The sequence below is a fragment of the Macaca thibetana genome, chromosome 7 (assembly GCF_024542745.1).
Source record: "Macaca thibetana thibetana isolate TM-01 chromosome 7, ASM2454274v1, whole genome shotgun sequence".
NCBI lineage: Eukaryota > Metazoa > Chordata > Mammalia > Primates > Cercopithecidae > Macaca > Macaca thibetana.
The window spans coordinates 152,296,313-152,322,864 of NC_065584.1; the positions used below are offsets into that span (position 1 = coordinate 152,296,313).

The 26,552-nt window shown below is 39.2% G+C and overlaps 1 protein-coding gene across 7 annotated transcripts in view; it reads left to right on the forward strand.

Moving 5' to 3' along the window:
* MAP2K5 (mitogen-activated protein kinase kinase 5) overlaps positions 1-26,552 on the forward strand; it is a 261,654-nt gene that overhangs the window by 157,467 nt on the left and 77,635 nt on the right. For 5 of the 7 annotated variants that reach the window (XM_050796342.1, XM_050796344.1, XM_050796339.1 and 2 more), the window contains exon 17: positions 22,589-22,618. The exons of the other annotated variants lie outside the window; for them this stretch is intronic. In XM_050796342.1, the coding sequence (XP_050652299.1) occupies positions 22,589-22,618 (30 nt within the window). The remainder of the gene's footprint in view (positions 1-22,588; positions 22,619-26,552) is intronic. 7 annotated transcript variants of the gene reach the window in all.

The window sequence follows — 26,552 nt, forward strand, 5'->3', positions numbered from 1 at the left end:
GTTACAGTTCCAGATTTGCTAGTAGTTTTTTAGGTGACCCTGTGGAAGCCACTATTCTTCACTGGGCCTCAGTTTCTTTATTTGTAAAATATTGATCTCTAAGCCCCTTTCCAGACTAACATTCTATGACTGTGCTACTGCTCATTGTGTTGTTTTCTTTCCTTAGCTTTCACACACCAACTCTAGAGTTGTGTGACTGAGACAGTGATAAAATGGCATAAAATGCAGAGGCATGGCACTACTATAAGAGCACATAACTATTAGATTTAAGATTTAAAGCACATATAAATGTTCACCATTCATCCTTTCTACATTCATTTATGCATTCATGTGTTGAGCTCCTGCTGTGCCTGCTGTATAAGCAGTGGGGATAGAATAAGGAAAAGACACTGAAGTCTTGCCTGTCATGGAGTACCATTTGGGGAGGGCTGGGGCATGAGGGGAAGGACAGAAAACAAAGGGATAACTAAATATGTAATTTGTCAGGTGAGAGTAAGTCCTATGGAGAAAAAGAAAGCAGACTAGGCCGGGCTCAGTGGCTCACGCCTGTAATCCCAACACTTTGGGAGGCTGAGGTGGGCAGATCACCTGAAGTCAGGAGTTTGAGACCAGCCTGACCAACATGGAGAAACTCTGTCTCTACTAAAAATACAAAAAATTAGCTGGGCATGGTGGTACATGCCTGTAATCCCAGCTACTCGGGAGGCTGAGGCAGGAGAATCACTTGAACCCGAGAAGTGGAGGTTGCAGTGAGCCGAGATCGCATCATTGTGCTCCAGCCTGGGCAACAAGAGTGAAACTCCGTCTCAAAAAAAAAAAAAAAAAAGAAAGAAAAGAAAAGAAAGCAGACTAGTCCTCTCTGGTAAAGTACCACTTGAGCAGATACTTGAATGCTATGAGAGAAGAGAGCCACCTGATAGCAAGCTCAAAGGCACCAAGATAGAGTACACTCTCAGCATTTTTAAGGAAGGGAGAGACCAGTGTGACTTGAGTGGAGTTAGCAAGGGAAAAATAGGAAAAAATAAATTTAGAGAGGTAGCCAGGGGCCAGGGCAAATATATCCTTGTAGGCCATGCTAAGGACTTTATGTATTACTCTTAGAAGAAATGATCTGACTTAAATTTTCACAGTATCATTGAGTGCTCTGTGGAGCATGACTATAGAGAGGCAGGTGTGGAAACAGGGAGATCAGTTTAAGTAGGTAGGAAGACGGGTGCTCAATAAATATATTTATGTTGCATAATGAAATATGTGTCTGTCTGCCAGTATTTTGCTGGTTGCTGGGGTGCAAAGATTAATAAAAAGAGACTTTTTGTAGTGTAAGGAAGGAGATTGCCATTGATATATTTGGGTTTTGTTGATGATATTCATTTATCCTGGAGATAAACTATTGAATATTCTCTGGAAGACTGAAAAAAACAGACTCGTTGAATTTTCAGGATCGAAGAGGATTAGGTACAGAGAACTGTGTGAAAAAGTGTCAGCATTGAGGGTGGGACACCTGAATGCCGGAAGGACTGTGTTGGCTCATGTGGTAGAGAGCAGATAACCAGATGGTCAGGAGTGAGGGCCAGGAAGAGCTAGGCCTTTTGATGCTCCTTGTATTTTAAAATGGATGGTAAGGAGCCGGGTGTTACAGCAGGAGGAAGAGATGTTGTTAGAGGTTGCAAAGAGAAATCAGATTATGATCATCAGAGAGAGTTGTTGAGCACCTCTGTACATGATGCTTAACTAAATGCCTTCAGAAGGAACTATGGGATTGTAGCCCCTGACTTCTAGGGGCTTATTACCCCCATACAACATGGTACCAACACAAGTAATAGACCAGTAAGTCATTAGAGAATAGTGTAAGGCCCCTGGCATTTTATTTATACCTAATCTATTTGGGGTCCAAGGTAAAGAAAAACGTGATAGGGAAGAGAAGTAGGAGATTTTGAGTCCATACATGAGAAATTGTGGGGATTCAGTAGTGAAGATTACAAGAGAAACCCAAGGTTCTTGTTTTTTCTTTTTGAGACAGAGTCTTGCTCTGTCACCCAGGCTGGAATGCAGTGGCACAGTCTCGGCTCACTACAACCTCCGCCTCCCAGGTTCAAGCGATTCTCCTGCCTCAGCCTCCCAAGTAGCTGGGACTACAAGTGCGTGCCACCGCGCCCGGATAATTTTTTGTATTTTTAGTTCAGACGGGGTTTCACCATGTTAGCCAGGATGGTCTCGATCTCCTGACCTTGTGATCCACCCGTCTCGGCCTCCCAAAGTGCTGGGATTACAGGCGTGAGCCACCATGTCCGGCCAGTTCTTGTTTTTCCTTAAGGGCCAATATGATGAGAACATTACCTGAAGGGATTAGGAAGTTCGTGCAAAAGAAGTACTTGAAGGCCAAGATTCTTCTTTGTTTTTACCATAGTATACTAGGAATAGATGTAGTAAATCCAATTTAAAATCACTATAGACAGAAGTATGAATCTCAGTAGCATTTTGGAATTTGAGGAACAAACTGCATTCTGTAACATAGTCAACACTTTGCAAGAATTGCTCGTCTTCTGTTTTTTTAGAAACAAAATTCTCTTTCTAGCAGAAACTTTCCTTTCTTCAATAATTCTTACTTAAGCACTTGCCCTGTGCCAGGCCCTGGAGAGTGGGGCACACAGAGCTGAGGAGAGCCCACCTCTGGTAGGAAAGAAAGATACCTAAAGCCCAGAATAGTGTGATGAGTCTTCAGTAGAAATGTTTATGAAGGACTCTGAGCCACAAGAGGAAGGGGCTGGGGTTTCACACAAAGGAGTTGACATGTAAGGGAGATTGGTCTTGAACAGAGTTTGCCACTAGGAGAAAGAGGGGAAAGATAGAGGATCCCTTCCCCATTTCCCAGCACGCTCTAAGGTATGGATCCTTGTAAACACTTAAGGAGAGATCAAATGTCAAAGTATGCAAGGTCTCCCCTAGTGTAGTTTCACTACCTGTTTGTGTGCATGCCTTCTTCAAAGTGTTTTAAGTTAACCAGTTTATTCTCCTAGGGTACCTGTGGTAAAGAAAAAAAAATGATAAAAATATGGGAAACCAAGCAAAGGAATTTCCCTGAAATTACACAGGAATCAAATACAGGCCAGGCCTAGTGGCTCGTTCCTATAATCCCAGCACTTGGAGAGGCTGAGGCAGGAGGATTACTTGAGGTCAGGAATTCAACACTAGTCTGGGCAACATAGCAAGACCCCATCTCTAAAAAAAACAATTTTTTTTTTTCATTTAGCAGGGAATGGTGATGTGTACCTGTAGTGCTTGCTGCGTGGCAGGCTGAGGCAGGAAGATTGCTAGAGCCTAGGAGTTTGAGGCTGCAGTGGGCTATGATTGTAGCCATACTCCAGCCTAGCCAACAGAGCAAGATGCTGTCTTTAAAAAAAAAAAAAAAAAAAAAAAAAGAATCAGAGACAAAAATGGGCATGAGAGTTTTCTGTCTCTTCTGTGTCTCCCTAGCACCCTTTCCCCCCAGTTCCATAAACCCTCATCTCTGAGGTTTGGTGATGCCAGAAGCAGAAAGTTCAATCTACAGCTGTCAGACTTGAGGGCTGCCTCCTGCCTCCCACTTTTTTTTTCTAGAGACATGGTCTTGCTATGTTGCCCAGTGTTGCCTCGAATTCCTGGAGTCAAGTAATCCTCCTGCCTCAGCCTCTTGAGTAGCTAGGACTGCAGGTACACCACTGCACCCGGCTGAATGCCTTCATTGTTTTAAACCCTTGAAATGACAGGGTTCCTCTTTGCCTGCCTTCTTCCTGCTGCCCATTGCCTTGTTAATATGCTGTCACAGCCCCCATGGGGAGTCATAACAAGGCCTCTTGCCACACTCTTTCATTAAAGATGATGCTACATGCCGCTAAAATGTGCCATTAAAAAAAAAAAATCACAGACAGGTACATTTATGCCTTAAGCAAAGAAACTTTAATATCAGACTGTCTTTTACCCAGGGACAGAATTGCTTCTCTCTCCTTTCAGTAGAGCATCCCTCTTTTGGGGGGATAAAGGTCATCTCTTCCAGGTTTTTGTCACCTGCATGTAATATTTGGAGTTGGCAGATGTAACAAAAAGATGAAAGTTATCCTTAGGAAGGGAAAAAAAGATTATTCACCTTGACTAATGTATGACAGTTTGACTTGATGGGAAGAATTTGGGCCATTTCTCCATTGTTTGTTTTGTGGTGTTTAACTCAGATCTTTAAATGTGTTGTAGTTCCCCTCCTGTGGATTAGTTATGGAATCATTAAAGGTCATTGACACATGTGGGGTTTGTGTGGGTTCACACTGTATTGGGGAAGAGAACCCGTGTGGAACTGTAGTTCTTTTCCTTGAAACTTCATTAGCAAGAATCAATGTGAAAATGCAAAAAGAAAATGAAAAAGTAGTGAGACCCACTAACAAGGATGTAAAATTCCTGAAATAGGACAAACTAGGAGGGTAATCCTGCCCTGGAATATTTGTTTACCTCTTCTGGAAAGCTTATACTGATTCAGTTGCCTAGGAGAATTTTAGGACTTCAGGGCTAAACTTTAAAATGAAAATGAGTTTGGTATATAATAAGGGCTTTACCAAGTTTAATAATTTTATTAGGGGTGGCTAAAACATTTTAGGGCATAATTTCTGAATTTCACAGGCTGTTCAGTGCTTATCTCTTCTAAAGAATGGCTTAAGGAGAAAGTCCCACTCTCATTTTTTACTAAGTAATTATTCCATTTATATTCTTGTGTCATTTGCGTTCACAACATAAATCTGTAGTTGGGAAGTAAACAGTCATATCTGCAAAAGTGAATTTTAAGTGGGTCCTTCTTGAGTCAAAAAATAAGTCAACATATGTTCTCTGCTAGCCTTGCAATTTGCAGTATTTAGGATGATGCATCTACATTAAAAAGGCACCAAGGCAGTCCTGTAATATTCTTATTTTTACTGAGTATGCTGTACAAATGTATGTTCTGATTTGGGATTCTATGTGGTGGGTTATTATAAACTTTATTAAGGTTGAGATGAATAATCTGACAGACATTTCTATAGGAGTCAGACCTAAAGCCTGCCCCCCACCCTTTTTTAGAGGCAGAGTCTTGCTAGGTTGCCCAGGTTTGCCTTGAATTCCTGGGCTCTAGCAGTCCTCCCTCCTCAGCCTCCTGAGAGTAGCTAGGACTACAGCTGCACCACCGCACCCATCTGAAAGCCCCATCTTTAGCCTATGCATAGCCTATGCATAACATATGCATTTTGCTCTTTTCACTTGGATCCTCATTCTTTCTGCCTTTTTGCCACCCTTCTAACCAGTCTCCTGAGTCTGAGGCATAGAACAGCCTGGCTCAATGTGCTTGGTTAATTGGTGCATCATCTAGTCCTCTGAGACCCCTCTTCATCATGACCAGTGTTTTATTGAAGTGGTTTGAATGATGTGCTAAATGATGAAAGCAAGGACCATGACTTAGAAAAAAAGACCATGTCTCAACATAGGTGAAGAACATAGAGAACAACACAAGGTCATTGTCATTGTCATCCAAGTAACATCATCGTCTGAAGATTTTTTTTTTTTTTTTTTTTTGAGATAGAGTCTCTTACTCTGTCGCCCAGGCTGGAGGGCAGTGGCGCAGTCTCAGCTCATTGCAACCTCCGCCTCCCAGGTTCAAGCGATTCTCCTGTCTCAACCTCCCAAGTAGCTGGGATCACAGGCATGCGCTAACACACCTGGCTGATTTTTGTATTTTCAGTAGAGACGGGGTTTCACCATGTTGGCCAGGCTGGTCTTGAACTCCTGGCCTCCGGTGATCCACCTGCCTTGGCCTCCCAAAGTGCTGGGATTACAGGCATGAGCCACAGCACCTGGTCATCTTCTGAAGATTTTTTGGGCTCTATTATTTTGACAAAAAGAACTGTGAGTTTTAGAATTACCTTTACCAAGTTAAAAATAAACCCATGGAATAATATGCTGTTCTCTGTACATGTAATATCATTTTTCTTAATCTCTCCAAGATACAGTTTAAATAACCATCCTTCATGATGCCAACTCTCATATTTCCAGCTGAAGGTAGTATCTTCCTCTTTTGACCTTCATCTGCATCTTCCTTGTGGCTTGTAAATTGTCCACTTTGTATTACAGTAATTTATAGGTATGTTATAGTTCCTTATGACAGGATTCAAATCTGACTCTCTCATAATCTTCTTTTCTGTTTAGTACAATTCCATTGCCCTAGTGGGCACTCAAGAAATCTTTTTGACTCAAGTTTTTCCTACTTTTGTAGTGGTTTTTTTAAAGCAGTTTCAGAAAATAAAGATCAGAGTTTAGAGTGTGATGGAGTCTTTAATATAAATGTCCATCAGTGTTTGGAGAATAAATCACAGTGTTTTGCTTGTGAAGAAGAGCTTTCAGTTTACCAGAGTATCAGATCCAAATTTGAATTCCACTTCAGCCAGCCTAAGCTATAGAACCTTAGGTAAATCACTTAATTTCTCTGAGCCTCAGTTTCCTCCTCTTTAGATGGGAGATCTACTTCAGAGGTTTTGGACAAAGTTCGCAAGGGAAAAAAGCCATTATCCCCTCTCTTTAAAAGGAATTACCCTTTGAAATGTTTACATTTGAATCGGAAAGACTGCTAATTTGGTTAAATACGGTGCAAGCTTTAGCTTACAGTTTCACCTTAAGCTCCACTAAAAATAGCCATAACGTGATTTACACACACACACACACACACACACACACACACACACACACGCAAAAGGATACCATAAAGAAAAAGGGAAAGGAGACAACAACACTCAAGCTTTGAATTTGAGATAACAGTAAACAACTGACCAGGGCTGAGAATACAAGCAAGCAGGCAATCTGATATACTGTAAACACCCAAAGGCTCAGGAGTTGGTGGGGCCAAATATGTGGCGCCAGGAGTCAAGGTGGGACCAAGAGAGGAGAATTGCTTTAAAGTCAGTTTGACAATTATAATAAGACTAGTTAATCTTTTCATTTATTACAAACTAATATGAATTGCTCATGAAAACCCAATAGAAAACAATTGTTAATGTACTTCAGTAAACACCGTGGGTGGACACTCAATCTAACAAAACTGAGTGGGAGGGTTTTTTGGAGCAAATAAAATGAGTGATACCTGGCACCATAGAAGTCTGTGTCCCATTACTGCGTTCAGAGGCATTAAGTGAAAGTTTAGATTCTGAATGTTGAGACCTCCCACCCTGTTCCTAGGACACTCGTGATTACTTTACACTCAAAGATTACTTTTCAGGCAGGAGATTAGCAGAGACTTTGTCTAGGGAAATCTGACTAGGAAGACTTAAAGATCCAGACATTGGGAGTTCCCCAAGGAAAGAGCCTAGCTAAATCATGCTCCCAGGAGAGCCCTTAGTCTACAAGCCCCATCCGTGAGCACAGAGTATCCAGTGAGATTTTCAGTGCCTTACTCTTACAGAGACATTTGAGAAAGGCCTTTAGGGTGAGAACAGAGGCCTACAACAACTAAAAAGAAAAGCAACTTGGCCAAAAAACTGTGCAGAGGATAAAAAGTTCAAATAAACTACCACTAGTATCCTCAGGGGACTAAAGAGAAAATAGTGCACTCAGAAGATAAGAATAGGCTGCTGTAGCAAAAGGAACTTTCAGAGAACAGCAAGAGATAGGAGAGAAATGAAAATTAAAGAACCAAGTCAAGAAGTTCATGAGAACTTCTCGTTAAAGAACCAAGTCAAGAAGTAACATGAAAAATAGAAGTTCCAGGAAGAAAAAACAGAGAAAACAAAGGGGAAGAAATCATCGAAGAAAAAATTTAAATTTTAATGTTACAACATGGGAAAAATATATGTTGTACAAGATTGCCCTTCTCTTAGTATTCCTATGGAAAAAAAATCATTTTTTCCTCAAATGACATATGGCAGTGTTTTTTCTCAGAAAAAGTGAGTTTTTGTTAAGGATTAGTAATAGAAATTATCCCTAGGAAAATTTACTATAAAAAATACAAATAGTTGGATGTAACTACCTTTTGTCTCGTTGGAACGTAAAAGCTTAACACATCTAATTTTTACATATACATGTTGTTTAATAGATGCCAGATAAGACTCATTAGATATCAAGAAAATGAATTGTGATCTTCTATATGTATAAGTAAACACATAAACCATGTAGAGCTGTGCAAATGTAAATAAAAGTATTTGAAAAGTGGCAGGGGCTGGGCGCGGTGGCTCACACCTGTAATCCCAGCACTTCGGGAGACTGAGGCGGTTTGATCACCTGAGGTCAGAAGTTCGAGACCAGCCTGGCCAACATGGCAAAACCCTGTCTTTACTAAAAATACAAAAATTAGCTGGGCATGGTGGCAGGTGCCTGCAACCGGTTACTTGGGAGACTGAAGCAGGAAAATTGCTTGAACCCAGGAGGCAGAGGTTTCAGTGAGCCGAGATCGCACCCCTGCACTCCAGCCTGGGTGACAGAGCGAGACTCCATCTCAAAAAAAAGAAAAAGTGGCATGAATTACCTAGCCCAGTACCCTTGACAGAAACTTCTGGAGAAGTTTGATGGCGAGTTTGTCATTTTGTCATTTTCTTTCCAATATCATTTTTAGATTCAAGTGCTGTTATCCTAATTCTTGAACTATTAAAGGGCTTAGACTGGATTAACCAGAATTCAGTTCACATATTGGCACCAACACTTATAACCAGTGTGATCTTAGCCAGTTCAGTTTGTCACTCCAAGTGTCAATTTCTTATGTGTAAGTTGAAGGTAACATTGGAATTCATTCATTCCTTAAATATTTGCTGAACACCTTTTACATGTCAAACACGTTATTAAGTGCTGAGGATACACTGGCAAACAAAATAGGCATGTTCCCTTTCCTTGTTGCGCCTACATGTAATAAGGGAGGCAGAAGATAAACAATAATAAACACTTATACTTTCTGAAAGCAAGATTAGAATATATTCAATATTCTAGGTTTTTTCATGAACACTTTTATTTAACATTAACAACCACATAAAGTTACTTGAAGTAAGCTTTTTGAAATAGCGTCTTGTATGTATTGAGTACTTACCAAGTAATAAGAATTATGAAACATTATCTAGACTTGGCTCTTGCCTCTAAATATATAGAACTCATTTTCCCCCTCCCCTACCCAGCTGCCAAAAAAAAACAAAAAACAAAAAAAACACCCAGACACACAGCTGTTTCTAGTGGGTGTGTGGTTGTGCCTTTGTTTGCTTTTCTAGCCCTTGGTGATTGTGAACTGGTCTGAGGGGTGACGGATGGCTCTGGATGCTCTGTAAGCAGCTGCTGTCAACTTTTCTATACCATAAAAACTTGCCATTTTGTGTTTCACTCAAATACTGATATTTTCTCCTCTTCTTTTTAAAATTAGTTTCAAGAATGTGAGTGAAATCTTACCACATGTTGAATATTCCTAACCTGAAAGTCCAAAATCTGAAATACCCCCAAATTAGAAATTTTTTGATCACTAACATGACCCTGAAAGGTCACACTCATTGGAGCATTTAGGATTTCAGGTTTTTGGATTGGGGATGCTGGTAAGTATAATGCAAATATTTCAAAATCCAAAAAAGGCCAATATCTGAAATATTTCTGGTCCCAGGTAGTTCAGATAAAGCATACACTAAACGTGGAGTCTCCTGATCCAACTAGTGAAACATATTACCTATTGACCAAAGTTTCTGCTGAGAACCATCAAAAGGTGAAAGGATCTGAAGGGCCCAAAGACAAAGGAAATTTCCATGGAAGATTTTATAGGAAAGTGGGGAGGATGTGATTCTGGAATCCTTGTCCTGGGTCCTCCCCTCCCATTGAAGGATGCTGAGGAAAAGAACATGTAACAGTTTCTGTCACTCATTCCCCTGCTCTTACTCCTTTTTCTGTAATTCTGTCTTGATTTTTTTCCATTATCTTTTTTTGGGGGGAGAATCTAAAATTGTGTGTAACTTAGTGCAAAAGGAGTTGTTAAAATGACCTTTGGCAGATGATGGATTGACTAGTTCAGTCCTTTGCAAGGTTTGTGAAGGGATCCAGCTGTCTCAGATTACCATGCCTAAATGTGCATTTTCCAAGGTTGTCAGTGATTGTAGTGAATTTGAAACTGGCAGACAAAGTAAAGTGTTTCCCACTGAATAAGGCATTGTTGAGTTTGCTTTGTGTTCAGAGCTGTCGGGAACAACCATGAGATTGACAAAAAAAGATGTAACAGGTGCTAGCAGTCCCAGCTAAGCATTTTGTTATTTTGATGGATTTCAGACTGATTTTAAAGTTTTTCCAGTAGCACATGCTCATATCATGTATACACACAAATACACAGAATTTGAAATTTTAAGAAACACAAAGTCTTGATATGAAGAATAAATAGAAGTTAAAGCAGGCATTTGACAACCCATTTTCAGATGTTTGAAGGATTGTCAGTGGAGAAGCAGCAAGTTGATCTTTTATGACAAGAAGGCTGAATCTTCTGAAGCTAAAACAGAAGCCAAAAAAAGAAAAAAAAGTCCCATGACTTTCTATTCAGTATAAAGAAGGATTTTCTAATGGATAGAACTCTACACTTTCCTCCTCAACAGTGAAATCATTTGCTTTTAGAGGTAAAAATGTCCCATCCCTGGGTACACTTAAGTAGGGACTGAATGGCTATTTGTCTCAGATGTTTTTAAAGAATTTTTCTGTAGAAGAGACAGATACAAGGTTAAACAAGATGCAGTCATGTATTCATTTGGTCACTCAGAAAATATTTTTTGAGTGCCTAGTATGTGGCAGGCCCCGTGCTAGTCATTGGGGACTCTGCTGAGAACAAAACTGACAAAATCCCTGCTTTCATGAAGCCTACATTTTAAAAAAGAATACTTGATCACTGTACCTTTTTAGACAAATAAGTTAAGCTGCACGTGGTGACGCACACCAGTAGTCCCAGCTACTCGGGAGGATCCCTTGAGCCCAGGAGGATCCCTTGAGCCCAGGAGTTTGAGGCTGCAGTGAGTTACTGTCATGCCATTACACTCCAGTGACCAAGCAAGACCCTGACTCTAAAAGTAAAAAAGAAAATAAATAAACAAACAGGATGATATGCTAGGAGTAACTGAGTGGTATGGGATTACTTTTCAGTTGAGATCTCAAAGATAAGGAACCAGTCTTCTAGTGACATGTCTCGACACTAAAATTCTGAGTCTATGATAATTTTGGGAACCATGTCTGCCAACTTTGTGATATCCAGTGGTAAAAACCACTGCTCCTAGAAAATTCTCTTATATGCCTTATGTTGTACTTAGAGACTAGAATTTTTTTTTAACCTAAAGAGAGACTTTAGAACTTGTTAAATCAGACCACTCCTCTTAGCAGAGAGGAAGCTGGTCTCCAGGGAACTGTGCAGAAGAGGACTGGAATCTGGGTCTTCTGATGTGAAATATAGTGCCCTTTCCTCTCTTCCAAGCTCTTGACATCCTCTTGCTCAGTGTCATTCTAACAAGAAGGGTGACAACATCACACTTTTTTTAATGTAACACTTAACAAAGCTATTTGGTATTCATTATCTCTTTCAAGCTTCTCTCGACTCTGAAAAATCAGCAGCTTGAGGCATCAAATATTGTTTCGCCTTATGAGCATCAAAGTTCCCATTTTGCAAATGAGGAAACTTAGATCCATATAAGTTAAAGGACTTTTCTAGAAAGGTTCAGTGAATAGATCAAGCAGCAGCAGTCAGGTATTCTGACTCACGGATTAAAATCTGCTTCTTCCATTATGCTACAGAAAAGTAAATCAAGTAGTTTGGAAAAAGAGATGAATGGTAAATGGAACTGAGCAGGAAATCAGATAAAGGAAAAGACAGGTTTATTGTGACTCTGCTGGTCAGTTAAGACTGCTTTTCATAGGATTATACCTTACACTATCCCTGTAGCTGGTTTAGTTTCACCATATTTCAAAATGTGCTAGTTATTTTTCAGAAACTAAGGCCTAGTTTATTTATTAAAAAGAAACACAAATATTAACCTAATCTCCAGTATGTCTACTGTAATAGGAAATAGGTAGGTAAGGATCCCATCTAATTAGTAAATATTTATCCAGTGCTACCCAGTGTTGGCAGTAAGGGTATAAACTTTGCCCTCAGGGACTCCTTTACTAATAGGAAGAAAGAAAAGTAAAAGTGCAACGGAAACACGTAGAACTGGGCACAGGAGAGTGTGGGCTGACATCAGTGTCAGAGAAAGCGTGTCAGTTGTTGATTACTGTTTAATAAACTACCCAAAATTAGTGACTTAAAATAACCATTTATTTACTCAGGATTCTGTGGGTCAGGAATCCTAGCAAGGCTCAGCCATTCTATGTGGCATCAGAAGCCTCTCATGAGGTTGCAGTTGGGTAGTGGTTAAGGATGGAAGATCCAAGATGACTTCATCTGCGTGTATGGTGCTTTGGTGGGGATGGCCAGGAGTGTCTGGGACCCACCTCCCTGCTTTCCCTCCTCTCCCATCTCCCCTTCATGGCTAGTTTAGACTTCCTTTGTGGTGCCTAATGTTCTAAGCTGTGATTGCAAAAGCTACAGATCCATTAAGGCCCAACCTCAGAAATTACACAGGATTGTTCCTGCCACATTCTGTTGATCACAATGTAGGTTCTTGATGATGAAGCAACAAGGTCACATTGCAAAAGAGCATCTTGGGCTGTAGATTGTGTTAAGGCCATCACTGGAAGCACAGTACATTTCAGAAAGCTTCCTAGAAGTGCTGGTATCTAAGCTAAGTTTTGATGAATGGGTTAAATTTGGAGGACAGTGTTCCAACAAGAGCGGCAGCATGTACAGAGGCCAGAAGTATGAGAATATCAACTGTTTATGACTCCCTTGACTTTCAAATGTCTAGAAATAGAAATGTGAGTGAAGTTGAGCTCAATAGACTAGACCCCAGCACTGATGTTTTCTCAAATACCCACAGCTGCATGACTTCAGAGAATGGTTTAGAACTGGAAGTCCCCAAAGCTAGGTCTCTAAGAGACCATTCTCATGATTAGGGCTGCCTGCTGTCAGAGGACACAGGTCAGCATTACACAGACTTTTTAAGAGGATGTCATTTCTTAATTCTTATGAGGATTCAAATGACTGTTGAAGTAAACACACGAGATGGGGTTTGGGGCAGTTAACTCTAATCATTTTTTAAAAATTTTTATGGGCGCTGGGTGCAGTGTCTCATGCCTGTAATCCCAGCACTTTGGGAGGCTGAGGTGGGTGGATCACTTGAGATCAGGAGTTTGAGACCAGCCTGGCCAATATGATGAATCCCCTAAAAATACAAAAATTAGCCAGGTGTGTTGGTACGCACCTGTAATCCGAGCTACTTGGGAGGCTGAGGCAGGAGAATCACTTGAACCTGGGAGCTGGAGGTTGCAGTGAGCTGAGATTGTGCCACTGCACTCCAGCTTGGGCGACAGAGCGAGACTCTGTCTCAAAAAAAAAGTTTTATGGGTACATAGTAGGTGTCCATATGCATGGGGTACATGAGATATTTTGATACAGGCATGCAATGTGTAATAATCACATCAGGGTAAATGGGGTATTCACCTCAAGCATTTGTCATTTCTTTTTGTTACAAACATTCCAATTATACTTTTAGTTATTTTTAAATGTGTAGTAAATTTTTTGATTGTAATCACCTGTTGTGCCATGAGATACTATAATTTTATTCATTCTAACCTTATTTTTGTACCCGTTAATCATCCCCACTCTTCTCCCCGCCAGCTACCCTTCCCAGCCTCTGGTAACCATCATTCTACTCTCTATCTCCATGAGTTCAATTCATTTAACTCTAGTCTTTTTCCTCCTTGGCAACCTTTTAATCTTTAATAAGAAATAAGTCCTCTAAATTCGTCATAATGGTTAAATATGTGAAAATGGTAGCTACTGATCAGTCTAAGCAGTGATATGTAAGAGGGCCTTGTCAGTTAAGACCGTCAGTTCCTAATACTGAAGAGTTTGTGTACCGTGTTCATTAAGGTACTGTGGCATAGAAACAAGCAAACCAGGCACCTCCAGGTTGACCAGACTCCAGGAGAGATCAACATCAGGGGATATACATAATCAACAAGTGCTTATTGTCAACCTACTGCAAAATGCTATTTCTGGTGTCATGGAGAACATAAAAGTTTATGATTTATACTTTGCCCTTAAACAAGTTAAAATGTGTAAGGCACTAGAAACACAGGAAGATGCAGAACACTGGTAACTGTCACCGGGGAGGGTGTGATACACACTGCCCAGTGAAGGGTATGGACAGAGAGTGGTATGAAGTTTGTCCACAAAACTGTGGGTAGAATCTTCTGGGATTAACTCCTGACAGAAGAGGAGAAAAGGAGGAACAATTTGAACCAAATCCTGGAAGACTAGGTCAGCTAGAAATCTATCTACTCATCTGTTGCACCATCTCAGGTTCCAGATAGGAAAACTACCCTCAGTGTTGCATTTTGAGCTATGCGAACATTTGAAGAACTTTCATTTTTCAATTAGGGAAGTAAAATGGTTGCTTTCATTAATCATGGCTAAACTTTATGTCTCTTTAACTCTGAGTCTGTCACGAATTTCCCCTCAGTGCACAGAATACCATGGAAAAATACCTTTGCCATTGTTTTTAACTGACTTTTAGAGATTTAGTTAGGTACCCAGATATTTTCATTAGTATTGCTGTGAGTAGGGCTATTGATGGAAATCAACATGGAACAGTTAAAGTGTCTGTAAAGCTACAAAACTGGGTATTTTTAAGTTGAGGGGTTTTTCCCCTTTTTTATTTATCAGTTAGCTGCCTTATACTTACTATGGCCTAGATGAAATTGTATATTCCATTTAAACACAGTATCTAACCAAAAAGTTACTCAGCTAGGGTTTTTGGTCTAATGTAGTATAGACAGATCGATATACACATACACAAACATAAACACATGCATATATATATACACACATATGCTTATATATACATAAGTATACACATATATACACACGTATGCTTATATGTACATAAGTATATACATATATTTATATATATATACACACACACACACACACACATACAAGAAAAAAAGAAAATGATGCAAGTGAAATAGCATATGGGAGAGGAAGGAGAATTGTGTGTTTTGGGACAGCAGGGTTAGAAAGACCAAGGAACATTTAAAGATTCAAACAATAGCATTTAGCCTGAAATCTACTTTTTATCATCTTTACCCAGCCATCAGAATGAAGAAAGACAGTGTCCAGCTGTAGCAGTAGTTTGGTAGCAGGAGAATTAGACGTAAAGGTACCAGTGCCTGAGGGGTGGGTCATGAATTAATAATTGCTATGTGGCGGATGAGCCCCTTCAGAAGAGCTGAAAATGAGGAAGTTGCCTTGCAGAGCGCTATCAATCACTCAGTGACCATAACTTCCAGTAATTAGTGTATTTTATGGGCCTTTGCTTCAGTGGCTCGAAAGCACATATGCTCCAGTCACAGCTAAACTTTGCCGGAGTAATATTCCAGGATGATTTATCCTCCTGCTGCACTGGGATATAACCCTATATTAGGTGAAGATTGTGAACTAAGCTGCAATAAAGTGTAAGTTTAGGTACAGTTTGCCCAGGTTGAGACCTCAATGTATCACGCTTTTCAGCATTCACGGTTAGGCTATAGCAAGCAATCATTTTTAACAGTGAAACAAATAAAGCAATTAAAGGAATAGCATTAGGATATTGTACTTGTGAATTACTGTTGCCCTGTCCCTGTTTAAGTGTCTACTATAATAAGCTCATTTCTTCTTTTTTTTTTTAACATACTCTATTAGAAACATTTATTTGTTTTTTGTTTTTTTTAAGTTTCAGGGTACCTGTGCAGGATGTGCAGGTTTGTTAATAAATATTTGTCTGTAATGCTGTCTTTTCTCCCTTATTATTAATAATCTGGGACAGAATGCGGGACCGTCTGAATGGTAGATAAGTGCTTGATTGATTTATTTGTGCTACTGTTTGGGCTCCTTAAGTAAGTTTATATCAGTGGACTTTGGTGAGGACAATAGTTGTTTTTTGTTTTGTTTTTAATATTGGCACCCGTTAAGGAGCACTCCTGATGGGACCCTCACATTTAGGCTCTTTCTACACAAAGAAAAAGACATTACTTACAGGCTCTCAGAGTACTTGGCACTTTTGGTATAGGCATAATGAGTTATTTGCTGTGGCTCACCCACTGCACTAGAAGTCTATGAAGTCTTTGCAGACAGGATCCTTTACCATTGCCAAAGCATTTGCAGAGCCCAGTGTTCCTAGGCTCTTAACAAGCTTTGCCACCAACTTACAGTATGATCTTCAGCAAATTAATTAAGCTACTGGTGCCACCATTGGGCCATAATTCTGTTTGCATTGAAGAAATCCTTAGAGTTTATAGGAAAGAGTTTGTGAAAATAAGTATAAATTGAATAAGGAAAAAATATGTGTGATTTCACTGTATTCTCTTGAGAGTAAAGTATTTCTTCATCACTTTTAATGATGGTGTCTTTGTATTTCCTTAAATAGACACCGGTGATAAGCTAATTTCACAAGTGTAGATGGAAGAGTGTACACAGTTTGATGCTTTTGTTACATTTATTATCCCATCTTTAATTTGCATTGTATTATAATATGCAAGTTAAACAATAATAATAAAACAAACTAATTGTCTTTAATTAAAGTGAATTAGATTTTGATTTTAATATATTTGATGTAGTGAGTACTGATAATGTGGAGGGTCCCAAAGGTTATTAGGGCATGTTTCTGTTAGGCCTGATGGTGTTAGTAATAATCCTCTTCCTCGTAGTTCTAGACATGAACAAATATGTCACTTCATCAGTCTCTGTTACTCGCACTTATGCCCCTCCACAGGGGTTGCAGATTCCACAAGTTATCAGCTAATGGCGTTATACATTAAAAATTGAAGCTTTCCTCACTCTGAGGCCTTTCAAGGCTTTGTTCTTAAGCCCCAGACACTTTGGAGTGCAGCTGCAAACTATAGGCAGAAGATTAAATTAATTTGTAACTCTTTTTTTTTTGGTCCTGCATTACTAAATCCTCCACATTTAATTGAAACCCTACTTCAAGACGCTTTGTGTTTCTGTGTTCTTTGTTGTCAGTTTAACCTACAAAGCACTTTAACACTGGTAAATTGCTGTTATATCCTTTGGATTGTTTTTAAACCATTCAGTAAGAAAACAGTGAAATTGATACATGAAGCGAAAAAGTAAAATCTTAGAGTAGATTTTGAGGTATTTCATATTTATTATGGTTCTTTACCAGCATAGTTCCAGATGATTTAAACTCTCTCTCTAGGACTGTGTAAATTGGTCTTGGGATGAAATCTCACCTAGGGAATTTTATGTAATCCAGTAGTTAAGTCTGATTTTTTAAAGTTTCCCTGTGTCTGAGTGTTCCAAAGTGACTGCTGCACTTCTATAAAATGAAGGTTTAACTGCAGCGCACAATCTAAATGCAAAATCCTTAGATGGAAATTTAATTGTGTAAAATGTGCACAAGGTAATTAAGAACAAATTTTAGAACATTTCAGACTATAAAGTTGTCCTTCAGCTAGATCACTGGCTATATTGAAAATGCTTATTTTCAATTTGTAGTTATGTCGAGAAACATAGAATATGTCTAAATTAAGAATAAAAAATCCAGTGCTCTTCAGTAGAACTGTAAATTTAAAACTACTCCCACAACATAGTTGATAATTCTGAGTAGGAGACTTGATTACTAAAAACATGTCTTGAATTTGTGTCCTGCACTTGTTTTCTGGCTACAATGTTTGTTTTCTCTTTACCATTTATGATTCTGTGACAATAATTATTTTTATTATCAACAAAAGCCATTCTGTTGCTTTATCAATAAATAACTTCTTTTTGTTAAAATACAAAGGTCTTTATCGTGTTATATATTTGGCAATTGTTATGACCTCTCTTTCACACACAGACACACATACAAATATATTTGTTATTTAAATTATAAAATCCAACATATTCAAATGCTGCTAACTGAAGAGCATTTTATAGACTGTGGTTGGACAAGTCAAAGGTCAATAAGATGACACTAAGGAATAGTCCTATTTTTAGAGTGAGATGTTAGTTGTTTACTGCTATTTAAGTATATCCCCAACTGGTAAACACTTCAGACCATTCTTTTTCAGCCTTTTACGTAATAAACGTCCCACAACAAACAGAGTCTTCAGCAGTTTGCTAAATCTTAAGTATTTGGAATTAAAGTGTACTTTTTAATTTAACGTTAAATAGAATCCCTTATCTCTACCTCCACCCCCTGGCCCCAAATAAATAAAGCTTTTCCAAATCTTTTACAATGTGAGCTGCTCCCCTCCTGGGAATGAAAAGGATATGAGACTCATTTGATGAAGTGCTGGCACTTATGTGTGTCTACATTTTTCAGTACACTTTTTTTAAAAAAACTAGACTTAAGCTGCCTATATTACATGCTTCTTTTGTAAAGATGATAAAGAGAGCAGAGATTTCTATTGGCTTAACCCTAATCTATTTGCTTTGTTGTGATTCTTTTTTTTTTTTCTTTCCTTTAACTGTTAACCTATTTATAAATCTAAATCTACATACAAAGGTCATTGGTTGGCTGAACTTAAACCATTTTACTCAGTAAATTTAATTAAGAAAATACAGTGCAACTCATAAGCAAATGAGTTTTTTCCTAGTTTTAAACCAAACCACCCTCTTGAGTGCTGATTGCCTTGCCCGACCCCTGGTGATACAGAAACAGGCAAAATTAAAAAGGACATTAAAGCTTCATTAAATCTGAAACACATTTAGTACAGTGACATATCTGCAGGCCATTTCAGAGAAGATTACATACTCTCTTTTGTAAGTTTCCTAATTTATAATACCTTGACAATAAAAACTGGGGAAATGCAAGTAGATTAATAGACCAGTAGGAGTAAAAGATACAGAATGGCCCCAGGTCTGCCTGTATGTGAAATATTCACTTGGAGCATATGTGCTTCTTCTTCCCCATAAGGGTCCCATGTTTATTTTGACTTTTGACAGCCTCATGGAGAACTCGTTCTTTTTTTTTTTTTTTTTGAGTTAGGGTCTCACTCTTGCTCAGTCTGGAATGCAATGGCATGATCAAGGCTCACTGCAGTCTCTGCCTCCCCGGGTTGAGGTGATCCTCCCACCCTAGCCTCCCAAGTAGCTGGGACTGCAAGACACGTGCCACCACACCCCTCTCATTTTTGTAGAGAACTCGTTTTTCATGCAGCCATATCTACTAAGAAACCGTTTTCTTTTTTACCTCCTCCCATTAGAACATGATAAAAAGAGTTCTAGAGCCTGGCTATATGTTTCCTTGTACTTTTCTGTAAGACAAATAGTGTGGAACATAAACACTGTAGCTGCATTAGACCTAGAAGGATAGAGGCATACATAGAAGGCAGGGGTCCTCTTCTGGGGCCTTAAAATGACTGCTTTTAGTGCCAACCTAATAGTGCTCTTGCCTGTTTTCACTGGCATGGATTCCCAAGTCTTTCAACAGCCCAGTGGTGACACTCTATAAGAGAGGAAGTGATTGTCACCATGCTGCAATTGCAACAGTACCTACTAGTTAAGATCAAAGAACCATTCTCTGCCTTCTGACTCTAAAGAGGTCAGACCTGCAAGATGTCTTACAAGCAGTCCTCCCAGGAACGTAGTTAAAAGGTAGGACTGAGGTTCCACGAGATGTCAGGAAATAACACTGAAAGCAAAACCAGACCCATGAATGATGAGTTCACCAGTTCAAGCACTGGCATGTGTTCCCAAGCAGACTGGTACAGAGAGGCTCCCAGCTGACCAAAGTGCACTAAATTTTCTCTCTGTTGTCTTGCATGGCATTGTCTTACAGAGCAAACAAATCACATCAGCCGTCCTTTTTACCTGGTACAATCATGACAGAGAGGGCCAACCTTCCCAAGTTGGCTGGAGCCTGGCCTCTCCGTAGAACCATGACCACATGCAACTGGAAGCTCTGTGTTGAATCGGGAAGAATTCACATTTTTTGCTGTATCCCACTCCCTTTTAAGATGTCCGTTTACCATTGCTTAATTCTTTAAATTGCAAGAACCAATGGTCAGTGTTGGCACCTGCCAGCTAATTTAGAACTTGACTGTATGTGTGTTGGGCAAGTTTCCTCTGTCTTTAAGCCATGTGAACAGTATTCTTCCACGGTCCCTAATGACATGCTGAGCATATACCCAGGTGAATGGCACAATGCCTGTGGAAGGTCTTGAGCCAGAATGTTCTAAGTGTTTTGTAGTAGTTATTAAGCTATTAGCTTTTTTAGATGTGAGACTCTCCTCTTGCTGGTTTTCTAACTCCAAATGGAAGAATATGCAAAACTCATAATCCACAGATCACTGCAATACCTATACCTGTTAAGTCACTGCAGACTGTTGCAAATGCCTCGTTCACCCACCACAGTAGACCATAGTGATTCCTCCTGAATCAGTGTGCACACTCTGATTGGCCAGAAACAAACTATTTTCAAAATGTAGGGCAAACCTACAAACCTGTATTGCAAGGAGGTGGGGTCGGGACAGAGGACAGGAGAGCTGAGTCCCTCCCCTTTCCCTCCTCGTACATAGACAACAAACATAATCACACATAACTTAGAAAGGGAGTTTGGCAAACATCTAAATTTTCTTTCACCCCACCTTGTGATGTTTTTATTATGTACAGTGGAAGAGATTAATAATATCCATCAAATGAAATGATGATAGTATACCTATATCTTGAAAATCCATACACATATCAGTGTATATTTTGTGGACAAGACATGAGTACAAGGTATTCATGAAACTAGGTATTCTAAAACATACATATATACACATACACACACAAGCATGTGTGCAAATGAGTGTTGACCTTTTCAAAGTAGTCACCTTATAAGGTCATAATGTTTATTTCTGTTACATGGCTATTGTTCATATTGGTTTTAGAACTTTGGTAACTTCAGCATCTTCATGTCTAAGCAACAAAATATTTAGTTTTTGTAGGTTGCTTTGAGTTTTGGTAATATCCGTAGGCTATTCAAACCTTACTCTACAAATAATTTACATGATGAACAAGCTGAGGGGTATAATTTTAAATCCCAGATAAGATGCATACTAATAAAATGAAATAGGTATTCTGTTAATTGAAATAATTCTAAAACAATTACAAAAGGAGAATTCAGAAATGTTTAAGGAGAATTCAGAAATGTTTGAGCAGGATCAGTGTCTTTGAAATAAGTGCAGAACTTCTCAAGATTTAGAAAGGCAGTGTAATATGCGGGAAGGAACACTGGATTAAGTTGCAAATCTTAAGGTCAGCTCCTAGGCTTCCACTTATTAACTATTTGGGAGCTACTTCAGTGGGACTCTGGGTTTTAACCTTTGAAGTGGGTTGATGCCCTCTTAGATCCATTAGTGTTAAAATCCCTGATGTTGTGATTCTGCTTTGAAAGTAGTTGCAAATACATGTAAATTATGTCAGGACTGAGGATGGGCCACGTTATAAAATTGCAAAGTTTTGCCACTATTTTCTTTAAATAGGTTTTGTATGTTTGTTAAATTTTATCTTTTTGGCCAGGTGCAATGACTTAACCCTGTAGTCCCAGCACTTTGGGAGGCCAAGGCAGGCGGATCACTTGAGGTCAGGAGCTCAACACCAGCCTGGCCAACATGGTGAAACCCCATCTCTACTAAAAATACAAAAATTAGCTGGGCATGGTGGTGCGTGCCTGTAATCCCAGCTACCTTGGGAGGCTGAGGCAGGAGAATCGCTTGAACCCAGGAGGCGGAGGTTGCAGTAAGCCAAGGTCACGCCACTGCACTCCAGTCTGGGTGACAGAGCAAGACTCTGGCTCAAAAAAACAGTTTGTGTCTTTTTGCTTTATATCAAACCTATTCCTGGTTGGATCATTTTGTTTTTACAGGTGAGGATTCAAGGATCAAAATTAAGTGACTGGCTCAAAAACAGAACAGTTTAAATCAAGCTAGATTGGAAGCTTTCAGACTTAGACCTACAGTTCTGACTTCACAAGCTTGAAATGGCCATTTTTCCTACTAGTAGATAGAAAATGGATGAAAAAACTTTAACAAATAGATGAAAATAATGGCGCAGTTTTCAATTTTATAATAATGTCCATTCCCCATTTCCTACGACCCTTCATTTATACTTGTAACTGAAAATGTTGTGGGTTAGTAACAATTAGATGTTCCCATTTTACAAGACAAAAAGCAAAGAGTTTTTACATCTCTGTCTAGAAGAAACTGTCGCACACATGTAAATGTGGATAATGCCCATACAACTGAGAATATTACTAAGGGAAACCACATAAGGATAATGTTTTGTTATTAAAATATCAGGGATGCAACATAGTCCATTGAAAATGTCCATTCTAAATACAGCTCTTAATGTAATTACAGCAATAATTTAGTTTGTACATTTGAGGTTGTGAACTTCTTTATATTTGCTGGATGCAGTTCTGAAATTTAGTACATGTCTGTCTTAAGGAGATCTGCCCTGCATGCAAATCTATAACTAGACAAATATTATTTCCTTTCCCAGCTTGCTCTTGGGAGGTTTCCATATCCTCAGGTAAGATTGTTCATTACTGCCGTTTGCCACTGTGACATTCATTCCTATGTATGAAGGTGCAGGGAGCAATTGTGAACATTTGAGTCACATACAAATAAATCTGTCCTGTTAAATTGAAAAGTGGTATCTTAAGGAGTCGTTTAGAAATCTCTATTGATTTTTGATTTTTTAAACAACTGGATTTTTTCTTCTTTGTTAAAGGTTGAAAGTGATCATTGTGCTTTTCCTTTGTGTGACATTCGGGATTATTTTTTTTCCTGGTCCAATACCATGTACTCATTTTGAGGATGGAGGAGAGAGCCAGCCTTTTCTTGATACGCTTTTTAAGCTCTTAAACTCACTTAAAATTTTTTTAGTTAAAAGATTAAGACAAAGGGTGAAAGCATCTAATCTAGGTCATTATTTTTGCTAGGCAAATAGATGGGCCCCCAATTTTATGAGTATAATTTTGAACATATTATTTAAAAGTATTTTGCTCCTTCCTGTCTACATTTATAAGAAAACAAAACAGTCCATTATACTAGCATTGCTGACTCTAATCTTCATTAAAATTTCTTTAAGATTTTTATTATAGAAGGGTACTAGCACTAAAATATAAAGCTATTTTGTGGTTTGAAAATGATTCCCCAGTGTGTGGGGGAAATAAGTGAAATGTCTAGAGGGATGAAAAATGAATGGTTTGACTGTTTTCCTCTGGTTGATGTTCACTGTTTTTCTGGCATCTTGGTCTGTACAGGCCAAAGTGCCTGGAGGCATGTCTGATTTAAAGGTGGTGTTGGTCTCTGCTCTTTAAGCATCTATTAACTTGCCATTATTATGCAAATAAGTGTTGTATTACACATACTAATTTATGCATGGTTAGATTATGCAGATGCATCACAAACATGGTTATTGAATAATAGAATGGGGCTCATTCTCTCTACCATCTTTATAAGCAGTTTTAAGCAAATTCTCCTGGTACCAATGTGGACATTTAAAGACCCTTTACTCAATGAAATGTCTCTTTCGTATTCTTTTGCTTTCACAGTTAAAGCCATCAGATAAGTGGAAGAGAAATTGTCCAAGTTGTTAGGTTCAAGAGTGTTAGTCTCACTTTTCAAATTCATAGACTTTTTTGTGTAAATGTAATATTTTCCTTATAGAAAAAATCTAAAATGCAGTTGCTTGGCATGAATGCTGGCATTTAGTGAGATTTTAGTGTATATAGCCTTGCTGCTTAGCTCTTGGTAGCCCATCAAATTAAAATCACATTTTCAGGATTTATAGCTCATTAGAATATTTATCTTGGTAAGCTTCTTGTTCTGTCAGTAATTTCTAAACAATTCAGTTTGGCCAATTTGTGAAATCCCCTAAAATTTTGAAAATGAACACACAAACCCTATACCATATATTTCTCAAACAAATCTTAGTAGAAAACTTTTAAGCCATCCAGTAAAAATTCCAAACGTTGAGAATGTAGCAATATTATTGAGATTCCTAATGTCTAGAGTAATTAATCAGTGAGATTTGATGGGTGATGAGTCTAAGAAATGAATTGCCATCACATTTGACTATTGAAGCACATGAAGGCTGTGGTCGAAGTTGAGAAGAGGCTATTTACCTTTGCAGTATGGTTTTCCTGAATATCTAAATATATCTTTATCAGTGAAGTGGAAGTTGGAAAATTCTAATACTATGCTGAATTCCCTAAGTTAGCAACAACCTTTATGCCAGAGTGGGGGTGGGAAACAACTGTATTCCTTGAATCATGATAGAATGTTGTCACCAAATTGGTACTTCTCTCTGAAATAATAGAAGCAGCTTTGATGCCATTAGGCCTATTTCCCAAGTCTTTCAACAGAAGTTTGAGTGTGTCGTTGCTAGAACCACTAATGACTTTTGGTGGAGTTGGCATTTATTTTAAAGGCTTTGTACTATAAGCTGAAGATTGGGAAAGGATACTTTATAAGTGCCTTTCCTACCCCTCCCTTATGTCCTCAAAAAAAAACACATAAAGAAAAATGTGTATTTTTATAGAGTCACAGAGGCTGAGTTATGGAATAACACCTTCTCTTTGGCCCACATTATGTTATTTGAACTCCTACCACTCTGTGAAAGAGCCTCCCCTCATAAATTGGACAAACAGAATGGCTGATTTGCTCACTGTTAAAACTATGGCTGGTTTGGTTTCTTTGAATCCCAAGTGGAGTAGGCAGGAGTGAATCATAGACTCTTAGAGTTGGAAGGGGTCTTAGACATCATCAAATCAAACTTCTGTACAGTGTCTCTGAAAAGCAAACATTCACACTGCTTAAACACTTCCAGTGACAAGAAACTCACTATCTTACAAAGCATCCACAGGGTCAAAGCAATGTTCTATTTATCAAGCTGAGAACTATCTCATCCTAAGTGTCACTCACTAGTCTTATCCTAGAACACATGAAAGCCTTTCATATATCCTTAAGATCACATTGATTTGATTGTTCCTAGGACTAGGGACAGTGCCAGGGAATCGCTGCTGTGAACCCAAAGTCTAATCAGGGCACCAGACCTGAGCTGTCTTCACTAGTGGCAAATTGAGAGGAGTGGCCTATTGGAAGGAGCCCTGGACCACAAGTCAGAAGATTAGAATTAGAATTAGGTGCTACCACAGTCTCACCGCAGGTCTTAATTGTTGCTTTGTAACTCTGAGGTGTCAGTTTCGTCGTCTCTAAAATGAGGATTCTGCCTACCTCTCCTATCGGTAGGTTGATCAAATGAAACTATGGATATGAAACCACTCTGAAAAGTACAAAGGGCCACCCGTCTGGATCAAATGTTGGGCTGCAGCACAAAACAATTTCCCAACTATTAACCATAGGTTGTAAAAGGATGTTCTTAGCAACATGCCAGTCACAATTGGAGCAGAGTATAAAATGAGCAGAGGGTAAAGCGGGGAGGAGGGGCTGGCTTCAAGACTCGTCTTTCCCCCAGCTCAGCATTAGTGTTGTTGACAGCGTCATTAGCAGCCAGTCGTCCTGCTGGTGACACAGTGTGTACCCAGTGAGGGTGCAGAGGGAGGAGTGTTGGGAAGACTCTAGGGACAGTCAGTGCCCTGGGAGCAACATAAAGGTTAAAGGGCCAGGTTTTTGTTGAGATAGCCATTCTATATGAGTTTCATTGTTTTGTGGGTCAGTTGTTTGTTATTTGAAAGCACTATTTTAGTTTCCTTTAGGCCTTAGGATTGCATAACTTCATTGGCATGCGGTTTAGGGTTCTAAAGAAAAAAAAGATAAGGAGCACAGTCTTATTACTACTGCCAATAACAGGAAAACCAATGGTGTCTTGGCTTCATCTAGTACCTTTCCCACATAGGGTTCCAGTCTCAGGCTGTTACCTGACTCAGGCTGTACATTCTACCTGCAGGGACTTATTTCCAGCCTCTAGGTGAGCCAACTCAGGCTCAGAGAGGCAAAGTTCCTTGCCTTGGGCAAGAATGGGTACAGTTAGGTCTAGGACTTGCAGACAAATAAGGCAACTCACTGGCTCCTTAACTTCTTAATTCATTTGGCTATTCATACCCCTCTGTTCTCCTTTCCACTCTGCCTTACAACCCTTCTAGTTTGCCCTCTCTGCCCTAGGGAGGCCTCTTGTATAGATGAGAAATGCTGAGCACTGGAAGGTTGTGCCATTGTGCATGGTGACAAGACCATTCCCCAGATCCCTTTTGCTTTTCTTACCATGTATTTAGCAGAATAATGGGAGATCCAGAGGGCCCCAGAGCCCTCACTGACCCCAGTGCCATTAAATTATGGGTGTTTATGAAGCATATTCTGCAATAGGATAATGAAAAATTGCATTTTAAAATATCTTGCAGTTTCTCAATTTCTGGAACATTTTAGCTTTAATAGTAATCTGGAAAGATGTGAAGGTCTAGACAAGGACTGGAGCTGCCTATAGTTAATCATGTAGATCC